The sequence below is a fragment of the Neolamprologus multifasciatus genome, chromosome 8, assembly GCF_963576455.1.
Source record: "Neolamprologus multifasciatus chromosome 8, fNeoMul1.2, whole genome shotgun sequence".
Taxonomy (NCBI): domain Eukaryota; kingdom Metazoa; phylum Chordata; class Actinopteri; order Cichliformes; family Cichlidae; genus Neolamprologus; species Neolamprologus multifasciatus.
Window position 1 is genome coordinate 17,914,502 of NC_140446.1, and position 17,645 is coordinate 17,932,146.

The 17,645-nt window shown below is 45.2% G+C and overlaps 1 protein-coding gene across 4 annotated transcripts; it reads left to right on the top strand.

Annotated features, from left to right (window-relative positions):
* The first annotated feature begins 7,831 nt into the window (after positions 1 to 7,831).
* Positions 7,832 to 12,435, top strand: LOC146512871 (lysosomal dipeptide transporter MFSD1-like). 4 transcript variants are annotated; one of them, XM_085169394.1, is made up of 13 exons: positions 7,832 to 7,948; positions 8,273 to 8,373; positions 8,483 to 8,592; positions 8,676 to 8,731; positions 8,834 to 8,977; positions 9,075 to 9,233; positions 9,315 to 9,430; positions 9,567 to 9,667; positions 10,282 to 10,393; positions 10,624 to 10,761; positions 10,900 to 11,039; positions 11,860 to 11,971; positions 12,055 to 12,435. In XM_085169394.1, exons 1-13 carry the CDS (start codon positions 7,927 to 7,929, stop codon positions 12,109 to 12,111), a joined length of 1,368 nt encoding a protein of 455 aa, XP_085025520.1. In that variant the 5' UTR covers positions 7,832 to 7,926; the 3' UTR covers positions 12,112 to 12,435. The 4 variants fall into 4 exon arrangements, with proteins under 4 accessions (XP_085025520.1, XP_085025522.1, XP_085025519.1 ...); XM_085169396.1 differs by lacking the exons at positions 10,900 to 11,039; positions 12,055 to 12,435 and having other exon boundaries at positions 11,860 to 11,972; XM_085169393.1 differs by lacking the exons at positions 11,860 to 11,971; positions 12,055 to 12,435 and having other exon boundaries at positions 10,900 to 11,573.
* Positions 12,436 to 17,645: the final 5,210 nt, after the last annotated feature.

Below are 17,645 nucleotides of genomic sequence, written 5' to 3' on the forward strand. Positions count from 1 at the left end.
TAGGTATGTGTCTGCTTGTTTGTTTGTTTTTAACAATATTTAACTCATTCAGTGGGCCACAGGTTAAATTCACTCAGGTTATTAAATGACAGATTTTCATTTATTTGACTTTATCTACAGGACATAAGTAGATAATTCAATTTTAAAACACATTTTATCTCTGCTGAAATAGCTATAATGACTACTGCCATGAATAACTGTGTGGAGATTACTGCTGTTACTAAATCATGTTATATATATTATATTGTTTTTTTTTTTCTTTTTTTTTCTTTTTTTTTTTTTTTCTGCCTGTCCCATTTGGTTCTTTAGCCGTCAGAATTGTTGTCTGAAGACCAACAAGGATACCCAATGGATTTATTTTGCCAAATGGATCATCATGGCATTGCCGTATTGGTCCATTTGGTCGACCTTTGTTTTTATTATTTATTTTATTTTATTTTCAGTTGTTACAGACGGGACAGACATGAGTGAGGGATAGGAAAGGGAGAAAGAAAGAGGAAGGAAAAGAAAAACAGAAGGGGAGAGGGACAGTGAGAAAGGGGGGGAAAAAAATATCTCCGGGATCACCTGTTGAGAGAAAAAGAATAGAAAACAAGCAAAAAAAACAACAAAACAAAGCAACATACTATACACAACACCATCGCATTAATCTAGCTAAGTGTAAACAGCAGTAAATACTAAATATTGAATGTTGTTGTGCAGCACGCAGGACAGACAGCGCACAATGTGCTTTGAAGTAGCAGCCAAGAAAGGTGTGATTTAAGTCTACGAACAGTGAACACCCGTGTGCACACCTGTGTGGGTCGGCGCGCTTGTATTCAAATGGTTTCCCCATGTAATGGTCTGCAAGAGGATGTAGAGAGCCATAGCCCTGTCCCCCAGGGCATGAAGCAGGCATGGAGGAGATCCAGGCCCCAGACATCCAGAGGCCCCAGAGTGCAAGAGCCCAAGGAGGACCACCGGAGGGGCATCCGTGCCACCTTCATGGGAAGGGCTGAGGATCCCCAGACGAGGGGTCACCCAGTAGCCACCGGGCAGAAACTAGAGGGGGCTGCACCGGCGTGCCCGCCGGCTCCGCCGGCAGCCAGCTGTGCCAGAGTGAACCGAGCCGCAGGCACAGAGGCCGGAGGCCCGAGGGCCCTCCGCGCCCCGGAAGAGGCCTGACCGAGCAGCAGGCGCCAGGCCCCGCCAAGTAGCCACCGGGAGTGAGCTGGCACATGACCTGAGCGCCCAGCCCCGGACACCAAGAACCAACAATGCACCGACCCTTGAGGGCATCAGTCACCGGCAGGGAGTGTGGTGAGGGGAGATAGGCCTCCACACTTGGAGGGCCTGGGAGTACCCAGAGAGGTGGAGTCTAAGACCCGACCTGACATATAGACACAGACAAACAGGCACACACAGACACAGACATACATTCCCACCCTCATGCACACATATACAAACACTCAGCACTCACCCAACGTTGGAATAAACGTAAATGGACATGTACACACAATCACACTCCCCAAACATACTCTATACCCCGGGTCCAGGTATCCTCGCCCCCAGAGGGGGAAACGGCACCCAGACGCAAGAGATGTTACCCTTCCCTCCGGGGTGGAGGCAAGCAGACCACCCCAGACTCCGCAGCAGCAGGGAGGCCAATCGGACAGCCAGCATCTCTTCCCAGCCCTCCTGCCCCGATGGCTAGCAGAGAACGGGGGTGTGTTAAGACCCCATACCCTCCTCCTCCCGCTCAAGTGTAGTGTTGCTGCGTGTTGCTCTAAAGTGTATTTAAAACAAGGGAGAGCATGGTGCTGCTGCCAGAGAGCAGCAGGTGTTAGCACGGCCCCTCCCGAGAACCCTCAATGTCTACATGGATTTAAAATTGAGAGGTGGGCACCGGCGCCAGAGGTAGGTTTGAATACACAGACCGTCTACTGGACGCCGTTAACGTGCCCACCCTCAAGGCCCTATATATATATGTGTGTGTTATGAGAGTGTAAGTAATGTGGATGTCTAAGTTGTGAGATAAAATTGAGGCACAGGTGGCCAGAAGAGGACAGAGGGGGGGGGAATGTCTCCCCTGCACCCTGGTGACACACCCGCACCCCAAAGCCCTACCTGTGTGGGTGGGTGTGGTGGAGCGGGAAGAGGGAGGCAGCCGGGGATGGGGAGGAAAAGAAGGGAGGGGAGGGTGTCCCTCCCTAGGGCCAGCTCCCCCGCTGACCCCAATAGGCACCCCCGTCCCCTGGTATCCACCAAGGCAAGGGAGCCCAGGCCCATCCAGACCGGGGCCTACGGCAGCAGCACCGCCAAGCCCCACAGGATCCGGGGCAGCCCACCCCACCCCACCGCAGAGGAAACTGTACCCACCCCAACATTCAATCATCTACCAGACTACACAAGACACAGACACCCAGGTTAAGTTTATTCTCCACCTCTCCTATGTCTCTCCCCCACCTGCAGAGTGGACTCCTGCAAAGATGGAACAACCTCCCTGCCAGTTGAAGAGCCCCCCGGTTAGGCCGATGCACAAGAGGCCCCCTGCGCCAGGGCTGAGCCCCCGTGCACCCACCCGCCCACAACCTCGGCGACACACCGACGAGGACCGAAGCCCCCAAGGCCCAGCCAGAGCCCCAGCACGGAGGCAAAGCACCCCCGAACCCCAAACCCCCACGCCCGCCCTGGATCCACTCAGGGGCAGCCAGGCCACCAGGCCAGTAACCTACGTCCGCCAGCACAGATCATCCTCCAGCCCCGCTGCACGCGGCCACGAGGAGAACAACCTCTGAGAGCGACCAGAGCCACTAACCAGGTTATGAACACAACCCCCGGGTTAAGCCCTCCAGGGATAACGTCTCTAGGGGTCCTCCAGGTGCCCTAAGCCCATCCCAACCTCCACATCAACCACAATAGCCAAGGCGGGACCAAACCACGACCCCCCACCCCCGCTAGGTGATGGAGCCGATCAAAGGAGCCCAGAGGGATTGATCTAATGTGGTGGCAGAGGCTATATCGAGACTAATGTGATCTATTAGATAGTTTCTATATTGGCTAGAATTAAGATTATTTTTATTTTTCCAGTTCATGAGGACCGTTTTCTTGGCGATGCATAGGGCAGTAAAAACCATGTGGACTGTATTAGTTTCTGTAGTGACATCCAAATTTCCCAACAAGCATACTAAAGGGGAGGTTGGAATTTTACATTTCAGACACTTTGATAAGTCTTCACATATCTCGTGCCAAAACTTCTGCACTGGTGGACAGAACCAAAGAGCGTGGATGTAATTGTCTGGTGTATTGCCTTGACAGTGTGAGCAGTTGTTGGCGGATGTAAAGCCCATCTTGAACATTCGATGACCTGTATAGTGCACTCTATGCAGTATTTTGTATTGTATTAATTGCAGATTGGGATTTTTAATCAATTTAAAGGTTTTTAAGCACATCTGAGACCAGACGTTTTGGTCTAAGCTGACTGATAAATCTGCTTCCCACTTTGCAATAGGAAGGGATATTGATTCATCTATTTTAGAAAGTGTTCTGTATATTTTAGATAATAGTTTGGGGGATTTAAGAGTAAGAAATTGAACCACACTTGGTGGTCTTTGTAATTCAACTTGACTGAGGTTAAATTTCTTTTTTACTATGGATTTAATTTGTTGATATTCTAAAAATCTTTTCTTGTTGATCCCATATTGTGTAACTAGTCTGTCAAATGGAATAAATTCTGTTCCCTCTAATATATGTTCTAAGTATTTAATTCCTTTACAACTCCATTCTGGGAAATTAATCATATTATTGTTTTGTAATATGTCAGGGTTATTCCAGATAGGTGTACGTTTGCATGGGATTAATGAAGACTCCGTTATTTTTAGAAACTCCCACCATGCTGTCAGAGAAAAGCTGATGTTGATGCTTTTAAAGCATTCATGTCTTTTGATGTTTGAGCTAATAAATGGTAGGTCTGAAATCTCTAGATCATTGCATAGTGCCTGTTCAACATCTAGCCAGGGCTCATCTAAGAGGGTACATTTTAACCATTCTGAGATGAACTGAAGCCTGTTGGCTAAGAAGTATTGGTGAAAATTAGGCAGATCTAATCCTCCTCTATCCTTGGTTCTTTGTAGCGTTTTTAAGCTGATACGCGGGGGTTTATCTTTCCAAAGGAATTTAGAAATATGTGAATCCAGAGATCTGAACCAATCTTGTGATGGTTTGTTGGGGATCATTAAAAATAAGTAATTTATTTTTGGCAAGATCATCATTTTTATAGTGGCGACCCTTCCCATATATATTATACTGTTGCGTAAACGTGACTATCCAGAGTTGGGACTAGGAATAAGTGTTGCAGACTGTATTTAGTATTTAGAAATACAGAAATTACTCTTTAAGAGCCAGGGATGGGATCGGCACACTAAACATACATGGCACAAATACAGTCAACAGAAAAGAGATCATACCCATGTCATTTTACATCTGCACATATTTTAGGGTTTTTGGAAATCAAAATATTTTCCAAAAAAGAGGACACTTGGCCCAGTCATGAAGAATTTTAATAATACTGTTTGCTTAAAAATGTTTTTATTTAAATAATGCCTTCTCTGTGCGGTAAATGAATGGTGAAACAAAAAAAAAAAGTCTTATATTTTACAAGTCAACAAGTGAAAAAAAAAAAATTTAAACACCTCTAGAATTAAATAATGTTACAGAAATATTGCCTCATTTGTATAAGAAAAATGACCAGTGAGGTACCAGTGAGGCATTGTGCAATGGTTTCTGCTGTCTCATTTCTAACCTCAATTAATTTGTTTTGCACGCCACCATTCTTCAAGTCAAAGTATGTTTGGGAATATATTCTCTGTTCCATGGTTACTTAAGTCTGAGAAATGCCACAGTACTGGATTTTATTAAGAGCTCAAAGAGTGACTTTGTCAGGAAGTGATCAGCTGATCACGGGATCGGGTTTAAAAGAGAGACACCACCCACTTGTTCGCCACTCAGACATCGTTCTCTTCATGTCAGGAGCTCCGAATCCTTGCCGACGTCAGTCTCCGCCTGCTTCAGCCACTGTGTTTTCCCTCTTGACTCTTTTTCTCATCCCGGCTCCTCTCGCTCTCCATCTGTAACGTCGGTTCTGAAGCTGCACTTCGTGCACTGATCGTTACTAGAGTAACTGCGTGCCTGTTCCAACCCATCGCTAGCCTTCGCCGTGTTTGGGTCTAGCCAGCACGGCACACGGGCACGCCGAATTACTGTGTTTAATTTGCGCATTTCCCCCGATCGTGACAGGATGTCTGAGCCCGTCATAGACCCAGCGGAATTCGAACGGCTGAAAGCCGAAGTAATATATCTTCGTGGTGTGGTAGATCGAATGAGCACAAAAGTGGAATCTCTCACTGAAACTGTCCTCCAACTTTCCACTTCCGTCACCTCGTTGCAACGTCAGCCAACGCCAGTGAGTGCAGAACCCTACGCCACCGCCCGTGCAAAAGTTGCAATGTTAACCTCTTTCTTGTCTGGCCAGGCCCAGGAATGGGCCGCGGCTCTCTACAACAATAAATCTGCAGCTTGCAATGACTATGCCCTGTTTGTAGAAGAATTAAAAAAGAAGTTTGTTCCCCCGAGCAGTGAAGTGGAAGTGGAGTCACAGCTGCTCCATTTACGCCAGGGCAATCGACCCATCTGTCACTTTGCTTCACAATTCCGTACCCTGGCCGCTAAGCTAAAGTGCGGAGATGCTTCTCTACGCTCCATTTTTTGGAGGGACTGGCTGATTACATCCGAGATGAGATGACTGGTCGTGAGGCCCCCAAAACTCTGGATGAGGCCGTGGACCTCGCCCTGAAGATCGACTAACGAGTGATGTCGCGGCCTTGCCACACCCCTCGGGCTTTCAAACCCTTCCAGCCTCAGAGGGCCACGTCTTCGCAGTCTCCTCCCCCTCAGAAGGAGCAGCTGCTAGCCCAAGCAGTATGTCCAGCGAGGAGCCCATGCAGCTGGGTAGACTGTCTAAAGAGGAGAGAGAGAGACGCTGGCGTGAGGGTCTCTGCGCCTACTGTGGATCAGCTCGACACCGTCGTCCCCAGTGCCCGCTACGTCCGGGAACGACGACGCCAGGTAGACTGCAGGGGAGTCCCACCTGGCCCATCACACTTCTCTGACCCCTCTCGTTTTCTGTTACCAGTAATATTTCAGCTGAAACACCAACAGTTCTCATCTGAAGCTCTCCTGGATACCGGAGCAGCTGAGAACTTCATCGACCAAAAACTAGCCTCTCGACTTCGCATTCCGTTGACTCCTGTTGATCGAGTTCTCCCGGTGACCTCAGTAGATGGGAGACCCCTCCAACCCTACCCGATCCAGTTCCAGACCCGGCCGGTTTGCATGTCTATCGGGGATCATCAGGAGGAGATCCGGTTTCTAGTAGTCTCGGCCACATCCTCTCCTCTCATCCTAGGATACCCCTGGTTCCGTCAACATGACCCCCATATCTCCTGGTCTTCCTGCCAGATCCTGGATTGGGGTCCCCAGTGTCCATGCCGCTGCCTTCTCCCTCGGACCAAAATGAACTCCAAGTCAGAAGAGGCCTCTCCCCCAGAGCCCATCGATCTGGATAAGATCCCTCCGGCTTACCATGACCTATCTGAGGTCTTCAGTAAGAGGCAAGCCTCCACTCTACCTCCTCATCATTCCTATGACAGGGCCATTGAGCTCCCCCCGGGAGCGGTCCCCCCTCGTGGTCGCCTGTTCTCTCTGTCTTCTGAAGAGACTAAGGCCAGAGTACGTTGCTGAGGCTCTCCAACAGGGCTTCATTCGCCCTTCCACCTCTCCTGCTGCTGCTGGATTCTTCTTCGTCAAGAAGAAAGATGGTGGGCTCCGCCCCTGTATAGATTATCGGGGCCTGAATAAAGTCACTATCAAGAACCGCCATCCTCTTCCTCTGCTATCCACCGCACTCGACTCCCTCTCCCAGGCCTGCATCTTCACCAAACTGGACCTGCACAGCGCCTACAATTTGGTGCGCATTAGGGAAGGGGACAAATGGAAGACGGCCTTCATCACCCCTAACGGGCACTGGGAGTACCTGGTGATGCCCTTCGGTCTCTGCAACAGCCCTGCCGTCTTCCAACATCTGATCTCCCATTTATTCCAAGGGATGGTAAATGGGAAATTTGTTTTTTAGTTTGTCTAAAAAGATGCACTTGTGCTTTGGCATCTTGTGGCATCTTTTCAGCGCGCTGCTGCGCACTCTGTCCCGTCTGTGAGCACGGAACAACCACTTACAACGCAGCAGTTCGGAGACAAAGTCGCACATATGGGTCCTCTGTATGCCTATAGGAAAACCCGGACATTTTCATCCATCTCGAAAATTCCCCAGGACGCCCCGGACAGAACGTGAAAAGTGGATATGACCGGGGAAAAGAGGACCTTTGGTCACCCTAACATATTTATTTAATTTTTAAAGTTGGCCTCAAATTGTAGTTGGAAAGTTAAGTTCAAGTTAAGTATGCAGACAGTGATGCATTTGAGGCAGTTTTCTGGCCGGAGACTCTTGAGGGTCTTGGCCTTGGCCGCTTCTCTCCTCCTCTGCTGCTCCTGTCTCCTCTCCTCCTTCTCCTGGACTCTCGCCGCTCTCTCGCCTCCTTCCTCTCCTTCACTTTCAGCCTGTCCTCTTCTATTTCCTCCTTACTGCAATGTTTCCTGGCAGGAATCGCTGGGTCAAACTAACCCAGAACCGTGACACTCGGTGTGCCAGACCACATGCTGGTGGAGGGGCCAAGACAGCAGTAGGTTACTAAGCAACAAACACTCCGTCCACATGGTTTTAAGATATGAGTTTCCCAACATCAACTGCAGAAGAAGCGTTGCAGCTGCTCACTCTGTTCATGTAAACGACAGCAAAGGATATGATTTTTGACTCTTTGTTTTAAAGATAACGCGATGGCGCAGCCGGCGGAAAAAGGTACGTCTCACTGCAAAGTTATTTATTAAAAACACAGCAAGTCAGCACATATTACTGATACAAACCAGACCTCTGCTTGTAACCCTGAACACACTTCCCTAAAATCTCAGCATTTTATACTTCCACTAGGATTACAGAATTACATACTTTTTTCTCCTTAAAAGCAAGCTAAAAACCAAAACGTGCCGGGTTGCACAATAGCGCTTTGTTGAAAGCCAAAAATGTCCTCAGACATAACAAGTATTTGCTATATTGATCTGACGCTGCTGCCTTTTTAAATCACCTGATGTTGCCCTTTCTTTATTGTGCGTCACTGTCTTGCAGCATACTATCGTTTTGTGGTGCTCTTCTTTAACTGTCTGCTGACCTTTGGGTCCTACTTTTGCGTCGACATTCCAAGTGTGTTACAGGATCAGTTCCAAGGGGTGAGCAAGAGGCAGTGCTGCTTACAGATCGCATCAATATTGCACGACTTGATTATCAGCAGGGAAAGACTGATGTTGTTTTTAATGTTTGACTGTTGTTTTTTGACAGAACCTGACGTGTCCCAATGCGACGGTGATCAACGGGACAGTGGACTGTGTGGAGGGACTGGGGATGACCCCTCAGCAGTACAATCTTCTCTATGCCATCTATGCTTGGACGTAAGCACGTTAATGCATTGATTTCACTGTGAAAATGCAGAAAAGTGGCTTATCAATGAGAAGCTTCTTTCTGTTATCAACAGGAATGCAACAGTGTTGATCCTGGCTGGATTCCTCATTGACAAATTAGGAAATCGCTGTAAGTTTTGTTTTATGTTTTCTCTCTGCATGGTCTGCAGTTATTTTTAATCTACTGACAGTAAAGTGATGGTACAACCATTTCTTTTGCTCCTCTTTGCAGTCGGTGTGTTTCTCTTCTCTTTTCTCTGTGTTTTGGGCTCATTGCTGTTTGCTCTCGGCTCCCACTTCAAGGGATCTCCCTACTTGATGCCGCTAATGCTCACCGGCCGTCTGCTGTTTGGATCAGGCAATGGATCTCTGACTGGTAAGTTCCCTTCATGGATATGAACAAATATTCTCTGCAGCATCGCCTTTGAGGAGCATTTCTTAACCGCTCAGTTACCTTTCTCCTTCTTCATTAGTTGTTCAGAAACGCATCACAGCCTTCTGGTTCAAAGGGAAGGAGTTGGCTTTGGCTTTCAGCCTGACCCTGGCCTTCTCGCGGCTGGGCTCGGTGTTGAACTTCTTCCTCACGCAGACGTTTGAAGAAAAATATGGCATGCAGTGGACACTCTGGGGTGGTAGGTGACGAATGCAAAGAAATCTCAAGGATTATGGTGTGGTGCCATGTGACCTGGGTTTCTCATGTTATTGTTTCTTAGGCGCACTGTTGTGTGTGCTGGGCTTCGCTTCTGCTGTCATTGTCAGCATCTTGGACAAGATTGGAGTGAGACAGCTGGGTCTCGATGGAGCCATCCAAGAAGAGTCTCGCAAAGTGGTACGATCAATATCCTTTAATAATAACAACATGCATACATAACACTGAAGATTAAAACCTTAATTTTTCAGTATTATGGACACACTAGTGATCTGTGTGGGGAGCATCATTTATTGTTGTGTGTTTTTATGTGTAGAGGATTCAGGATGTGAAGCTCCTGTCAGTAAGATACTGGCTGCTGGTTCTCACCATCATGTTCTTCTACAACGGCATCTTCCCCTTCATTGCTGATGCAAGGTAGAGTTCTCAATATAAAGTGTGAGCATACAGGCTTGTGCATGTACAGTGGCTTGCAAAAGTATTTGGCCCCCTTGAACTTTACCACATTTTGTCACATTACAGCCACAAACATGAATCAATTTTACTGGAATTCCACATGAAAGACCAATACAAAGTGGTGTACATGTGAGAAGTGGAATGAAAACCATACACTCCAAACATTTTTTACAAATAAATAACTGAAAAGTGGTGTGTGTGCGTAATTATTCAGCGCCCTGAGTCAATACTTTGTAGAACCACCTTTTGCTGCAATTACAGCTGCCAGTCTTTTAGGGTATGTCTCTACCAGGTACGCACATATAGAAACTGAAATCCTTGCAAGAAATTCAATGTGTATGATTTTCATTCCACTTCTCACATGTACACCACTTTGTATTGGTCTTTCATGTGGAATTCCAATCAAATTGATTCATGTTTGTGGCTGTAATGTGAAAAAATGTGGGAAAGTTCAAGGGGCCGAATACTTTTGCAAGCCACTGTAGAACCGCTTTCAGAGTAATCCGTGAAACTTAAACTTAAATATTCACATCTGTCTTCTTTTTTTTTGTTTGTTTTTTTTCTTCATATCCCAGCAAGTTCATCCAGGATAAGTACAGCTACTACAGCCAGAAGGAGGCAGCTTATATTGTGGGAGCAGTCTATGACAGCTTAGTGGTCCTCTCACCCATCATGGGCGTTCTCATTGTATGTATCTTTCATTTCAACCCAAATCTTATTCCTGTCTTCAATTCAATTTTATTCATACTGCACCAGATCAAAACAACTGTCCCTGTAGGGTGCTTTATATGGTAAGCTAAGACCCCCCATGAGCAAGGACTTTGTGACAGTGGGAAGAAAAACTTCCTTTTAATAGGAATAAACCTTCATCAGGTCCAGGAGGAATCTTGAAACACTCTCGCTGTCATGTGTTTCAGGATTATGTGGGTCTGCGGGGAGTTTTCGTATTGGCGAGCGCCGTCCTCACGCTGCCTGTGTTTGGACTCCTGGCTTTCACTTTTGTCCCTCCTCTGGTTTCAACCATATGGCTGGGAGTCACCTACTCTTTTGCTGCTGTGAGTGTGGATTTTATTTTTTTAATTCATTTTTGATAAATAAAATCTTAGACGTCCGAGTTAAAATGGTAAATTATTACTATGAATTAATGTATTTCCTAGTATGTTAAACTTGTTGCTGCCTGTGTGGCATTCCAGGCCAGCATGTGGCCGTCTATTCCCCTTGTCGTACCTCAGGCGACTCTGGGAACTGCCACCGGCCTGGCCACCTCCGTACAGATGTTTGGGGTCGGGATCTCAAATCTCATTGTTGGACAGATACTAGGCACCAAGTCCAGGTGGGGAGAACCTGACATTAGAATCTCATTGCAGTGCACTTGTTTAGAAGGTTCCATGAAAGCTGAGCTGGCAGCAATCGCTTCAGAGTGTCGGGTCAGAACATTTGTTAATGTTCAAATGAGTGTGGAACAAAACAGGCAGAGTCCAAGTTGTTGTTCTTCATATTTAAAATTGAGAAGTGTGTGTGTGTGTGTGTGTGTGTGTGTGTGTGTGTGTGTGTGTGTGTGTGTGGACAAAGCATAATAATGCAAACCAGTTACACTTCAAATTACATCATACACATAAAGATACAGCTGAGCTGTACTCAAATACAGTATATAAATAAATAAGCTGGCATATTACTTCAGACTGGTTATGTAAACCTAAAGTCAGATAATATGAATTAACACACTGCATACAGCTATGCAATGAAAGCAACTTCACACTATTTAAGATCCAGTACACAGAGCACAGAAACAACAAATCTCTCTGCTAGAAGCTAGTCAGTAATAAAATCTGTTATGTTAGCGAACTGCCACTTATGCATAACCTCATTTACACAGAAGCACAAAGAACTGCTCATATGTCATCAAACACGCTAAACATGGCTAAACAAAAACATGACTAAGTGAAGTACATCTTTAAACATGCGGTCTCATGAGCACACGCACTGTCAGTTGTTTAGCTGCTGTTTGTCTCTGAGATGAAGCTGCACACATGCACACCTATGGTGCATTCAAGGGTGCATGGGAAATCCCACACACAACTCTACCTTTTTGTAAAGCACTAATTGTCCTTCCAGTCTTGTTTAGCTCTGCAGTTTCTCCATTTGTGTTGTAGTGAAACTAAGATCCCGCTGTGGCGTTGGCAGAGGATGATGATCTTCATGTTGGCCAACACCATCAGCTGCATTGTGACCTCAGTGCTGCTTAACGTTGTTGATCACAGACAGGTCAGACATCTGAAGTTACCTCATGACTTTATTTTCTCGAAACACTATCAGCATAAAGTTAATGATGCCCCCCACCCTTACAGGACGGGATCCTGAACAAGACAACCAAGAAGTCAGGGCAGGCACAAGAAGAAACTTGAACTGAAAGCCGCTCACCCAGGCAGAGGAGAGGAAGAGCCAAATGAACAGACAAGGAAAAAGTGCACACTTTCTTTAGTAGTGTAGTAGTAGTAGAAGTACAGATACCTGGATTAAAAAAATATTCATTTAAAAGTTGAACTAGTGAAGCAAATTTTTTAAAAGTAAAAGTGAAAAAGTACAGCCTCTGAAAAGTACTCAAAGTAGTTCTTGAAGAAAAATTCTACTGACCATTTTTGCAGACACCTGCAGTGAAAGGGAATTGAGAGGTCTATATTTATTTATTTATTTTAATAATCTTTATTTAACCAGGAAGGTCCTATTGAGATTAAAAACCTCCTTTTCAAGGGAGACCTGGCCAAGATGGGCAGAAGCAAATGTCTCACAGTTACAGAAATTACTCAATTAAACACATGCAGCAACAACACGCATGCAAAAATAAATGAAAAAAATACAATTCAATAAAATTAAATAAAATTCAACTAAAAATTTAAAAATCAGTTAAAATGACAATCAATCTAATTGAAACAGCTGCATGTTATGGACTTGGCCTCAAGGATTCATAGTTTAGATTTAAAAGCAGTTAATGAAATGAACTCAGTCAACGTCAGATTCTTGGTCGTCTCTCTGACCAACATACTTCTTGCAAGAAAAGCATGTGAAGAGTCCTGCCAAATCAAAAGGTCTTCTACTTTAATGTTCTTTAAGTCAAAGTGTTCCCGAATGCTTCTGAAGTCAATTTATAAGCATGCATTTTCTTCGATGTCATGTTTTTCATCTTCACATGCAGTGAATGAGTAACTATCTAGTTTGGTATGTTTTTTTAACAATATTTAACTCATTCAGTGGGCCACAGGTTAAATTCACTCAGGTTATTAAATGACAGATTTTCATTTATTTGACTTTATATGCAGGAGATAAGTAAATAATTCAATTTTAAAACACATTTTTTCTCTGCTGAAATAGCTATAATGACTACTGCCATGAATAACTGTGTGGACATTACTGCTGTTACTAAATCATGTTATATACAGTGGGGCAAAAAAGTATTTAGTCAGCCACCGATTGTGCAAGTTCCCCCACTTAAAATGATGACAGAGGTCAGTAATTTGCACCAGAGGTACACTTCAACTGTGAGAGACAGAATGTGAAAAAAAAATCCATGAATTCACATGGTAGGATTTGTAAAGAATTTATTCGTAAATCAGGGTGGAAAATAAGTATTTGGTCACCTCAAACAAGGAAAATCCCTGGCTCTCACAGACCTGTAACGTCTTCTGTAAGAAGCTTTTCTGTCCCCCACTCGTTACCTGTATGAATGGCACCTGTTTGACCTCATCATCTGTATAAAAGACACCTGTCCACAGCCTCAACCAGTCAGACTCCAAACTCCGCCATGGCCAAGACCAAAGAGCTTTCGAAGGACACCAGGAAAAGAATTGTAGACCTGCACCAGACTGGGAAGAGTGAATCTACAATAGGCAAGCAGCTTGGTGTGAAAAAATCAACTGTGGGAGCAATCATCAGAAAATGGAAGACATACAAGACCACTGATAATCTCCCTCGATCTGGGGCTCCACGCAAGATCTCATCCCGTGGGGTCAAAATGATCATGAGAACGGTGAGCAAAGATCCCAGAACCACACGGGGGGACCTGGTGAATGACCTGCAGAGAGCTGGGACCAAAGTAACAAAGGTCACCATCAGTAACACACTACAACGGCAGGGAATCAAATCCCGCAGTGCCAGACGTGTTCCGCTGCTGAAGCCAGTGCATGTCCAGGCCCGTCTGAAGTTTGCCAGAGAGCACATGGATGATACAGCAGAGGATTGGGAGAATGTCATGTGGTCAGATGAAACCAAAGTAGAACTTTTTGGTATAAACTCAACTCGTCGTGTTTGGAGGAAGAAGAATACTGAGTTGCATCCCAAGAACACCATACCTACTGTAAAGCATGGGGGTGGAAACATCATGCTATGGGGCTGTTTTTCTGCCAAGGGGACAGGACGACTGATCCGTGTTAAGGACAGAATGAATGGGGCCAAGTATCGTGAGATTTTGAGCCAAAACCTCCTTCCATCAGTGAGAACTTTGAAGATGAAACGAGGCTGGGTCTTCCAACATGACAATGATCCAAAACACACCGCCCGGGCAACAAAGGAGTGGCTCCGTAAGAAGCATTTGAAAGTCCTGGAGTGGCCTAGCCAGTCTCCAGACCTCAACCCCATAGAAAATCTGTGGCGGGAGTTGAAAGTCCGTGTTGCTCGGCGACAGCCCCAAAACATCACTGCTCTTGAGAAGATCTGCATGGAGGAATGGGCCAAAATACCAGCTACTGTGTGTGCAAACCTGGTAAAGACCTATAGTAAACGTTTGACCTCTGTTATTGCCAACAAAGGTTATGTTACAAAGTATTGAGTTGTATTTTTGTTATTGACCAAATACTTATTTTCCACCCTGATTTACGAAAAAATCTTTACAAATCCTACCATGTGAATTCATGGATTTTTTTTTCACATTCTGTCTCTCACAGTTGAAGTGTACCTCTGGTGCAAATTACTGACCTCTGTCATCATTTTAAGTGGGGGAACTTGCACAATCGGTGGCTGACTAAATACTTTTTTGCCCCACTGTATATTATACTGTTGCGTAAACGTGACTATCCAGAGTTGGGACTAGGAATAAGTGTTGCAGATTTACCTGCCTGTTGTGAGATTATAATATTATCTTATGCCATGTTATACCCCTAATTAAAGATTGTGAAATTATTATGTAGTTTTAGTTTGTAGTATTCTCCCGAATTAGAAGAAGGTGATAACTATTACAGTTATTAAACTGATTTGTATTACATTAGACTGCCGATTCAGTGTGAATGAATGATATTGTTTATGATGCATTATACTGCTGAGTTATAAGAAATACTGTTTTCAGAGAGTCAGGACCTTGCTTTTTGTGATAGTAGAGGAGACAGAGAGCACATTTCACGGGAGACTACACCCCCACCGTTGTTGAAGGTAGACAAAATAGGGAGCCAAGGCCATAAGTCAGGCTCGCTAGGAGTTAGAAAGAATGTGAATGTTTAGGTTTTTACGACTAGGTGGGGGCCACTAGAGGCTATAAGAGTTTGAGTAACCCTCAACCAGTTTGAGATTTGCATTCAATACTGTCGACCATGAAATTTTATTACCGAGATTTTAGCATGTGGTAGCTTTTACAAATACTGTGTAAATCATATCTAATAGATTCCAATTTGTTCATGTAAATTGGGAGTCATCTTTACACACTAAGGTTAACTATAAAGAGAATGCGTTTCCTGAAGAAAATGCAAATGCTGATATGTTAATATTCTTTTAGCTGTAATTCTGTAATTGCTGAAATATTTGGGTAACTTGATAAATGTAGCGCCCCTGACTCAGTACTCCACTATAGCTGGGTACGCCCTGAGTTCTAGTTACCTTGAACTTACCCAGTTGCCCTCAGTGCAAGCTCCCCAGAGTTACATACCTATAACACCTTTATCTTACTCTGAACTATAGATAAGAAACAGTACCAGACACAAGATCTTCTGTTGAAACCAAGCAGGTTTACTTAATGAACTGGTAAACACCTAATAAATCAATAAAGTAAGAAGTCTCTTGCAATGATAAAATATAACAATAATAACAGTTACACAGTTCTTTACCGTAATGGGCCCCACACACACACACACACACACTCTCTCTCACACACCACCCAGTTTCCCAAGTCCCCTCGGTGCAGGCCTGGATTGATGCTAGGGTGCGTAGAAACCAACGGTCCTAAAAGAAAACAAAATGGTGCTCCTACCTGTAAACCTTATTCTCCTGTCCACAATACACTCACAGCACACCGAGAGGTCCGTCCCTTAGGTCACCGAGCTGCACGCTTACTCCTTTTAAGCAGCAAACTTGATCAGCCTGCCTTGGCAGTCAGTAGCCTCCCACTCCGTGCAGGTCAGGTGACGCCCAGCGAAGTCCGCCTTTAGGGCTAACTCCGATTAGCCAAGTTAGCACGCCGCTAACTAGGGATATTTCGAGGCAACAGTGCAAACCACTCCAGGCTGCACCACCTTACAGTCACACTCTGTTACTCAGCCGTCGGCATGGGATGATTTATCCTTGCCGTCCATTGGGTAAAGTCTCTGTAGACGCTAGCCGCATCTCGCGCACGCTTTTCTCTCTCCTCTGCTCTCTCGTGGCTGCACCCCGTTTCTCCTCCCGCTCCCTTCCTTTCAAAGTAAAAGCACCTAAACACACTTCCTTACCACTACTACCAACGCAGTAAAATAAACAACAGAACTATTCAGATATATCCAACTGGAAATAAAACTTAGCCCCATAAAATATACCCGGGCTACAACCTCCCCCTTCTAATTGTCTGGATATCCTAATCAGACATCACCCAAGGCTGCTGAAAACAAATAAAACTCCACACATCTTGAATGTATAACAGACACTCTTGGAACTTCACTTTTTTTTTTCCGTTTTCGTTTACACATTCCCCAACTTTATCACAACCCCTCTGTGAACAATAGTAATAGGTTGGTCACTAGCCTTCCCTGGTTCATCGTAGGACAGTCTCAAAACTGGCTTTATTCTTCTCTTTCCAGTCGTCCCTGACATAAGGCATTTGCTGACCTCTTCCCCAATACTCCGTCTTTCCCTTGACCTCCTTGAGAGAGGTCTTTCCTTCTCCACCTCTGACTCTGTATCGGTGTTCTCTACACTACAAATGTCATCTGCTTCTTCCTGAGACTCATCGGCATTGCCCTCAGATAGAAACATAGCTTGAGCATCATCCTCCGATGCCAATGGAGAATTGTAACTAAATGACTCCTCCCTCAACACTTTCTCCACACAGTCTCTGTACTAGGCATGTGACCTCTCGTATTCTACATCTGACGATCCAGTCGACTCCCCAGTGTCTTGACTCGCATCTCTCCTTTCTACCCTCTCTTTTCCTTTTCCCCTCCTGCGAGTCTGTGGTCTCACTGGCACTTCATCTCTAGCCATGCCTTCTGCCAGTCTCACTTCTGTCCCAATTGGTAACAAATGATCTCTGTGTAGGGTTCTCACACTACCTTGACCCGTTTGTGGCTTCACCCTATACACCGTTAGGTTGGGCAGTTTTCCCACAATCACATGTGGTACAATGTTCCATTTGCCTTCCAACTTATGTTTCCCCTTCAACCCCAGATTCTTAAGGAGTACCCTGTCTCCCACTTCCAAGGCTTGGAAACTGACTCGTCGATCAAAAGCTCTTTTGTTCCTCTTGTGTACCTTATCAGCAGCGTCCTTGTCTAATTGATAAGTTCTCTGCAAATCCTGTTTCAAGTTTGTCACATACTGTGAATGAGTCTTCTCCTCAGCTCCATCAGGAGATGCTCCAAAACAAATATCCACGGGAAGCCTAGCCTCCCTCCCAAACATCAAAAAATAGGGAGAATACCCTGTAGCATCGCTCTTCGTGCTATTATAGGCATGAACTAGCGACCCTACATGCTGACTCTAAGTACGC

What these genes read in the sequence shown, in the direction of transcription:
- LOC146512871 (XM_085169393.1), top strand. Translation starts at nt 7,927, where the DNA reads ATGGCGCAGCCGGCGGAAAAAG. An exon ending in AAGAAGAGTCTCGCAAAGTG is followed by an intron (nt 9,431 to 9,566) that starts GTACGATCAATA and finishes TTTTATGTGTAG; the next exon opens with AGGATTCAGGATGTGAAGCT. An exon ending in CCCTTCATTGCTGATGCAAG is followed by an intron (nt 9,668 to 10,281) that starts GTAGAGTTCTCA and finishes TTCATATCCCAG; the next exon opens with CAAGTTCATCCAGGATAAGT.